This window comes from Centropristis striata, chromosome 10 (genome assembly GCF_030273125.1).
Source record: "Centropristis striata isolate RG_2023a ecotype Rhode Island chromosome 10, C.striata_1.0, whole genome shotgun sequence".
Taxonomy (NCBI): Eukaryota; Metazoa; Chordata; class Actinopteri; order Perciformes; family Serranidae; genus Centropristis; species Centropristis striata.
This window is the reverse complement of record NC_081526.1, coordinates 36,744,595-36,754,024: the sequence shown is the minus strand read 5'-3', so window position 1 is coordinate 36,754,024 and position 9,430 is coordinate 36,744,595. Positions and strand designations below refer to the sequence as shown.

Here is a 9,430-nt window from a genome sequence, read left to right as displayed (position 1 = left end):
TCTCCTTGTTCCCTTCCCCTATTCCCTCCCTTGTTTCCTCCCTTGTTTCCTTCCATGTCTCCTTGTTTCCTTCCCTTATTCCCTCCCTCGTCTCCTTGTCTCCTTCCCTTGCCTGCTGTCAGAGCCTAACGATGAGAGCGGCGCTAACGTGGACGCGTCTAAGATGTGGCGTGAGGACAGAGATCAGTTCTACCGGCTGGCTCAGAAGATCGTCCGTAAGTCTCTGGGCCTTTAGAGGTCATGTGATCGCCCGGCGGTGGCGGCGCTCCGTGGCGGCGTGGCGGCTTCACGCCTCTCAGACCTTTTTTCACCCAGAGAACTTTTAACCTGCAGCAACTTCACCGTCACCATGGAAACCAATAACACACACACACACGCACACGGAGCGCCGTGACAGACAGATCGACAAACGGACGTTTGGATCAAAACAATCTGCAAATTTACTAAAAGTCAAGAAGAAGAAAATCAGCCCACAGGTCACGTGATCAGTGACATCATCATCGTTACAGTGACAGCAGCTCGGAAACTTTGTTATTATTATTGTTTTATCATATAAAAAGCCTTTAATGTGTTCAGAGCTTCATTTAATTGTCAGTTTCAAAACTAAAAAACAAAAACAAATGTATTTTCCTGTTGTTTTTCTTCTGTTATTTTGTTTTTATTTTACAACCAGAATAGAAAAACAGTTTTTTTTTCCTTATATGTGTTAAAACAGAAAAACACTGTTCTGTTGGTTCATTTGATTAAACAAAAAACAATCATGCTTATTTATATTTCTGATTCCGTTTTGAAACAGAAACATTAAAAGAACGAACAGATTTATCCTGCTGCTTCGTGATCTAAACATTTCCAAAAGACAAAGATCTGTATTTTTATCCCATTAAATATTGTTTCAGTCCACATTTGTTAGCATTTAAACTTCAAACTGCAGCTGAATCAACAGGAAACTGACGAGTTATAGTCATTAAAGTTATAGTCATTAAAGTTGATTTAATAAAAAAAAAAGACAAACTGTAAAAAATTATTATTCAAACACGAGCTGCTGAAAAAATCCTCCTGGTAACCTTTGGTGACCTCTGGTAACCTTTGGTGACTCCTGGTAACCTTTGGTGACCCCTGGTAACTTATGGTAACCTTTGGTGACCACTGGTAACTTCTGGTAACCTTTGGTAACCCCTGGTGACCTCTGGTAACCTTTGGTGACCACTGGTAACTTCCTGTAACCTTTGGTGACCTCTGGTAACTTCTGGTAACCTTTGGTGACCACTGGTAACCTCTGGTAACCTTTGGTGACCACTGGTAACTTCTGGTAACCTTTGGTGACCACTGGTAACCTCTGGTAACCTTTGGTGACCACTGGTAACTTTTGGTGACCACTGGTAACTTCTGGTAACCTTTGGTGACCACTGGTAACCTCTGGTAACCTTTGGTGACCACTGGTAACTTCTGGTAACCTTTGGTGACCACTGGTAACCTCTGGTAACCTTTGGTGACTCCTGGTAACCCCTGGTGACCCCGACCCTCGGCTGTTTTTATTCTCTGAAGACGTTTGATGAGTTTGTTTCTCAGAGCTCCTTCAGCTTCTCTCGGTTGGACTTCAAATGCACTTTATCTGGAGGACGAGTGTCTCGGTCTGTCGTTGGCAGGACGAGTGTCCCCCCTCTGTTGATGGAGGACGAGTGTCTCCGTCTGTCTCTGACGGCTGCTTTAAAGGTTTTATTTTTCAGAGTGAAGCTGTTTTTAGTTCGGACGGCAGACAGAGAGTTTCTTTTAATTTGTTAATTTGAGAAAATAAAAATAAACTGAGGGAAGAATAACAGCCTAGTGTGTGTGCTTCTTTTTACAGCAAACTGTTTATATTTTCATGCATCTTTTTTTAAACAATTTATTTATATTTTAAACTAGAAAATTTGAGTGTGTTGACTCTGGCCCGTGACTCTCAGTCATACATTATTGACATGCCGAGTAGTTTACAGTATATTATCTCTATTGTTGCTGAGGTTTTTGACAGATCAAGCTTTTAACATGTCTGTCTGTCTGTGTGGCAGCCACCAATCAGAGCAGAGCAATCAACTGCAGCTGCTCCTGTGACCTTTAACCCCACTGAGAGAGAGAAAACCAGCTGAAAGTTCCCCTCAAACAGAAAGCATTTTTGGCCAAACTATAGCTCCTATCATTGAACCGACTTCACTTTGATCATCGTGAGTTCTTCCTGAACGTCTATATATGTGTTTTGTAAAGAAAAAAAAAATGTTTTTTTGTTCAGAAGAAACTAGCACCTCTGCTTTCCTCCAGAAATTTTCCCGCCTTTTTACCATGGCGGTCTATGAGGCTGTTGGTGCGTGTTGGTGGATCATCTGTGTGTCCTACGCCCAAACTATAACTCTGACAGCTTTAGTAGACCAATGTGAGTGAGAAGACACATTTCCATACATTTCTTTGGATAGATTATTTCTAGTGGTACCCGTGGCCTCGAGTTAAGTTTCCAAATAAATTTTTTAGACATTTTTCTCTCCCTCTGCACTTTAGCAATGATGTCATCCACTCTAGCCTCTCCATAAGGTAACATTGGGGGAATTTTTTTTGCGCATTTTTGCCAAATAATTTGAAAACCTTAGAAAAGTCATAGCACACTTTTCATGGCCGAGCCGGTTGATTTGATACCTTTTTTGTGTATGTGTGACCGAAAAAAACACGGAAGAAACAGAAGAAGCCGTGGTGGATAGTAAGTAGTGTGCTCTTACAAGCAATATTTTCAAAAAATTATATTTTATGAAACAATGTATTCTTTCTTTTTTCAAACTTTTTTTTATTAGCTTTATGTGGTTAAAGTACACAAGTGCTGTATGTTGTGCAGAAATATTATCAGCTACCTGTAGTTAAAGTATCAGCACTAAAAGTGATTTATTATTAAATTTTAATATTCATTCTTCAGCGTGCCATCGCTATGTGTAAAAATTGGGGGGAAAACTGGATGCTGGAACTTTTTCTGACATTTTTCTGAACAAAAATTATACAGATTTGTCTCAGTGAGCGAATCCAACCAACTGTACCATAGAGACCAATGAGAACTGGGACCGGACACAAACACAAAAACACACTTTTCTAAGCTGCTGTCTTGCTCACTTGTGTTTACTGCAGACATTAAAAACTTACGTCTGTAAAATGTCAAAACTTCTGCAGAATCTTTTCAGTTATTGTTGTTGTGACTGAGGTCAGCAGCTGAGGCTCATGGGTAATGTAGTACTGAGAGACAGAAACCGCAGCAGGTTAAATACTTCAGTTCTCTGTCACGGTTGTAGAAATGTGTGTGTGTGTGTGTGTGTGTGTGTGTGTGTAGTGTGTGTGTGTGTCCTGTCTCAACCTGCCTCTGACAACACACACCATCAAAGAAACGCCACCATTACTTACTGACTGAGTGTGTGTGCTCAGACGGGCCATTAGTGTGTGTGTTTACACAGATACTGTTATTACCTGCTGTGTGTGTGTGTGTGTGTGTGTGTGTGTATTACAGTAGAGGGCGTGGCCTTGCTGTCGTCTCATGTACAGTTTGTAAATAAAGAATCTAAGAGATAAAAGAGGCGGATTCAAAGCTGCAGATTCTGGAGAAAGAGCTGATTGTTGAGACTGTTGGAGACTGTGTCCTGATTTGTTCTGTTTCTGGGGTTAAAATAAGATAACATTATCATTGGTTTTACTAGGTATGGAATGTATTAACGCTGTAAACCGAGAAAAGGAGAGAGTGACTGGGTAAGAGGCTGCTGACGCAAAATTGCCACAAAAAAAAGACATAAAATAGTCACAAAATTACAGAAGAAATGGGTTCAAAATGACCAAAACAAAATTGCCAAAAAGACACAAATTACCAAACAAAAGTCAGAAAATGACCCAAAAAAGGCACAACTGCCAAAACAGACACACAATTACAAATAGTCTCAAAATTACCAAAAATATAGATACAAAATTACTAAAGAAGACACAAAATTATCTAAACAAAACACAAAATTGCCAAAGAAAAGACACAAAATTACCAAGAAAAGACACAAAATTGCCCAAAAGACACAAATTACCAAAAAATTTTTTTTTTAAAAATTAATGCTGTAAAAACAACAGTAGTAACAGGAAGTTAAACAGATTGGGTTTCCATTACAGAAAGGACATTGACAAATAAAAATAAGAACCAGAGAGAGAGTGACCGAGTAAGAGGCCTTAGCAAAGACATAAAATTACAAAAATAGTCACAAAATTACCAAAGAAATAGATCCAAAATGACACAAAATTGCCAAAAAGACACAAATTACCAAACAAAAGTCACAAAATGACACAAAAGACACAAAAAAGACACAAAACTGCCAAAAAAAGACACAAAATTACAAAAATAGTCACAAAACTACCAAAAAAAATAGATACAAAATGACCAAAAAAGACACAAAGATGCCCGAAGGACACAGATTACCAAAAAAAGACACATTTCTAAAACAAATGAATGATGAGGAATACATTCCTTTTCTAAATGACGACCCATACTGGACATTTCATTTCTAAACTAGACACCTTCCCTTTCTTACTTCCCTTTTTTGAGCCTTAAATGTTCGTTGAACACTCTTCTGTAAAGTCACTGAAGTTTCAACAAATAATATTTTAACACTTCAGTTCCAGCTAAGCTAAATGTCTCTGTCCTTCAGTAGTTATAACTGAGGCCGTAACCACGTTATTCATATTGTAACTAGTCAGACTTGAATACTTTCTGTTGATTTATTTAATTTAAAGATTCATGTGTGAGAAACATGTGACGTGCAGTCTGAGCTGAGATGAAAAGACAAGAAAAAGAAGAAGAAGAAAGATGAAAAGCGATAGAAGAGAGATAAAGAGGAGAAGAAGTGACTGATGTCTGCCTCCCTCAGGTGTGTTCATGATCAGAACAGAGGAATTCCCCAGGTGAGCCGGAGCCCCGCCCCCTACCTGTCTGACCTCTGCTGCTCTGATGCCTTCATATGTTTTAATCATCTTAACTGTTTTTAACTTCTATTTTCTGCAACTTTATAATTCTACTAAACTACATTTATCTACAGTTACTTTACAAGAGGTTTTTATAACATGTAGTCTACATATATATTTATCTTTACCTTTTACACAAAATTACCAAAAAAGACACAGAATGATTAAAGGAGACACAACATTTAAAAAACAAAGTCATGAAAGCCCAACAAAAGACACAAAATTACCAAAATAAGACACAAAATTAGCAAAACAAGACACAAAATTACCAAAACAAGACACAAAATTACCAAAATAAGACACAGTTACCAAAATAAGACACAAAATTACCAAAATAAGACACAAAATTACCAAAACAAGACACAGAATTACCAAAATAAGACACAAAATTACCAAAAAAAAGACACAAAATTGCCAATATAGACGCATTACTAAAACTAAGTAATGAAAGACTAACAAAAAATATAAAATAGCCGGAATCAGAGAGACTTTTAGGACCAAAATGTTCCAGTTGAAGTTGAAGAAGACTTTAGTTTGTGTTATTGGGGTCTGAACTAACCACTGAGGCTGATTCACTGATTATGGAGAAGCATTTTGATGCTAAACCTTCTATACTTTGATTGAGAATGTTTAGATTTAAGAAAACTAAAACCAAACCCTACGATAATGGATCTTTAAAGAGGGTAAAACCTGCTCCGTTTGGCTGATTCTGGTGGCAGTGGGTTCATTCGTGTCTCTGCCTGCTGGACTGGATCCAGGTTCAGGTTTAAACCGGATTATTTGGGCTTTAGCGTCTCTCTGCTGGATCCACACACATCAGAGCTGATCCACCTTTTCATGTCTGAGTAAACACTCGTAGTCCTGACGGGAACTAATGAGGCCTGAAACTCCTCATTCAGTCTGTAGAGTCTACATATAGATTTATCTTTACCTTTAACACAAATGACCAAAATAAGACACAAAATTACCAAAATAAGACACAAAATTGCCAAAACAAGACACAAAATTACCAAAATAAGACACAAAATTACCAAAACAAGACACAAAATTACCAAAACAAGACACAAAATTACCAAAATAAGACACAAAATGACCAAAACAAGACACAAAATTACCAAAAAAGACACAAAATTACCAAAATAAGACACAAAATTACCAAAAAAGACACAAAATTACCAAAACAAGACACAAAATTACCAAAACAAGACACAAAATTGCCAAAAAGGTCACATTCCTAAAACAAAGTAATGAAAGACTAACAAGAGATATAAAATAGCCGAATCAGAGACACTTTCAGGACCAAAACTTTCCAGTTGAAGTTGAAGAAGACTTGAATCTAGCGATTGAGACCATGAACTCATCATGAGAATCTTTACTGATCTTATTCTGGATCGGGTTCAGTCCTCGTTTAGCTTCTCATGAGAAAAGTTTGATGCAAAAACAAAAATTTGATGATTTTCAAAAAGGGGATTGCTAAAGCATCCTTTGCCTTTTCCCAGAAATATGTAAAATAAATACATATAAAAACTTTTTATTTACATTCTTTCATTTACTTTCATTTACTCTTACTTCCATGGTCTTTTTATTCAGTTTTTTTTTTGTAATTTCTTTGGATTATATTATTACTTTTGTTTAATTTTTTTACAATTTTCATTACTGTTTTTATATTTATGATATCCTGTGAATTGTTTTTATTATAAAGTTGTACAGTTTGTGTTTGTCTCTCTCTTTCTCTCTCTCTCTCTCTCTCTCTCTCTCTCTCTCTCTCTCTCTCTCTCTCCAGCTCCTCCCAGTCTTTTATATTTAAATGTGGGCGAGCGAGGCCGTCTCACCTGCAGGTAGAGAGTTTTTCTGCTGATCCTGAACATCATCAGTCAGTCTGCAGCTCAGTCAGTCTCTCACCTCTCTCAAGATTTACATCTAAAGAACACAAGAAAAGACAGAAAGATTTAAAACCACAGCAGCAGGTGGATGTCTGCGTCTCTACCTGTCCTGAAGAAACATGGAAAGACTTTTATTAAAGTTAAAGTTTGACTGTTTTTACAGTTTCCCAGTAGAATGGTAGAGCGGTTGGAGCCGTCCTGGTTTTATCTGTCTGGAGGATCAAACTTTTAATAACAAGGACAGTCGAGAGAACTTCTCCTGGATGTCTTTATTTTCTGACGTCTCTTCAAATGACCCAAAGTGAAAACCCGGCGAGGACAGGAGGACGGACTCCTCAGAGGTCTTTGAGCGTTTTGTGATTTCTTCTGGACTGGTTCAGAAAGAAGATCAACCAGAAGACGACTTGGAGGAGTTTATAATGTCTTAATAACTCAGCAGGATGGATTGACCTCTGACCTCTGAACCAGGTTTGTTTTTTGGGTTTTTAAGTTTTTAAGTATAAAGAGCGACAAAGTCCATGACATCACAGCCGTGTGGTTGTCTGATTGTCCAACTTGTAACAACATTATAAAGGCAGAAAATGCGCCAAAAACACGATTAGAAAATAAACAAATAAACTATATGTACATCATTTACTTAGAAAAAATATTATTTAAAAAAAGAATGATTTAATTGAAATAATTTTTAATGCATGTATTATATCATTTACAATTTTGTGTCTTTTTATGTAATTTTGTGTCCTTTTTTTTGGTAATTTTGTGTCTTTTGTTGGTCTTTCATTACTTTGTTTTTAAATGTGTCTATTTTGGTAATTTTATGTCTTATTTTGGTAATTTTGTGTCTTTTTCTGTAATTTTGTGTCTTTTTCGGCAATTTTGTGTCTGTTTTTGTAATTTTGTGTCCTTTTTTTGGTAATTTTATGTCTTTTGGCAATTTTGTGTCTTTTTCTGTAATTTTGTGTCTTTTTTGATCATTTTGTGTCTTTTGTTGGTCATTCATTCAAAATTCTCTTGATTTAGAATTACATACACATAAAGATTATATTTAATGTGATCAAAATAAGTAGATTCTATCTCAAACATTTTTATATTAAAGTAACTGCCTCAAAATCAAGGATGCATTTATATTTAATACATTTTATCAAATATATTAAGGAAAATTAAATGACTACAGAATAATTTATTACAGTGTAGTCTATAGAAAATATCTATATTTTCTCCCCTGGCACCCGCCCACCCCAGGTCCACCCACTACCATGCAAGAAAGTTAAAAAAAAATAATTAATAAACTAAATAAATCGGGGGAAAAAGTCAATGGAATTTTTTAAATATATTCAATAAAGGCTCATAATCTCTGTTTAGAGTTTAATGAAGCAGATTTCTGAATATTTAAATACTGAGCTCTTGTTTGTGTTTCAGACAGATTTATTGATTGTCTGCATCTATAGATATTTTTTGAAAATGGTTCATTTCCTCCATGTTTTGGCTTCAGTTTGAGATCACTGAGGCTTTCACAGCCCAAGTCTGTTTGGGTCGTCTGAATGTGGAGTGAAATTGATACTTTTGGTTGGTTTTGTATTTAGTCAAACCAACCCAGGACTTTTACCCAGGAGATATGGGAAAAAAGACACAAAAAGACACAAAATGACCAAAGGAGACACAACATTTCAAAAACAAAGACCAACAAAAGACACAAAATTACCAAAATAGACACATTTAAAAAACAAAGTAATGAAAGACCAACAAAAGACACAAAATCATCAAAAAAGACACAAAATTACCAAAAAAAAGGACACAAAATTACAAAAAAAGACACAAAATTGCAAAAAAAGACACAAAATTACAAAAAAAGGACACAAAATTACAAAAAAAGACACAAAATTGCCAAAAAAGACACAAAATTACAGAAAAAGACACAAATTTACCAAAATAAGACATAAAATTACCAAAATAGACACATTTGAAAACAAAGTAATGAAAGACCAACAAAAGACACAAAATTACCAAAAAAAAAGGACACAAAATTACAAAAAAAGACATGAAATTTACCAAAACAAATAAATGCATTAATAAATGCATTAAAATTATTTCAATTAAATCATTATTTTTTTTAAATAATATTTTTTCTAAGTGAATGATGTCTCTCAATAACTTGGTGTTTTTTCCAGATTTCTCTCACTGCCAGTCATCAATTCAACAGATTCTTTCCATTGGAAATATGGTCTACTGTTTAATAATTACATCAACAGGTTTGATGATCAGATCAGCAGCTGCTTCAAGTGTTTCAGACTCGACAGGTTTTTATCTCTGACTTGTTGCTGTTGAAGACGTTTAGAGCAGAAATCACTCTGCAGCTTCAGCAGCAACACAAACACAAACACAGCTGCTGTTTTCACATTCATTCTAAGATCTTAATTATTATTTTTAAGGCTCCAGATTATTTTTCAGAGTAACTTTCGTCTTCTTAACCAGAGTCAGGTTAGAGACTCGCCTGAATCATCTGTTATTAAATCACTTCTTAAGCTATTAATAATGTTTATTCTTTTATT

General features: G+C 35.7%; 1 protein-coding gene across 1 annotated transcript in view; it reads left to right on the top strand.

Annotated features, from left to right (window-relative positions):
- Positions 1-1,746, top strand: part of ube2g2 (ubiquitin-conjugating enzyme E2G 2 (UBC7 homolog, yeast)) — an 11,503-nt gene extending 9,757 nt beyond the window's left edge. The window contains exon 6 of the mRNA XM_059342286.1: positions 123-1,746. Within this exon, the coding sequence (XP_059198269.1) occupies positions 123-235 (113 nt within the window). The 3' untranslated portion in view covers positions 236-1,746. The remainder of the gene's footprint in view (positions 1-122) is intronic.
- Positions 1,747-9,430: the final 7,684 nt, after the last annotated feature.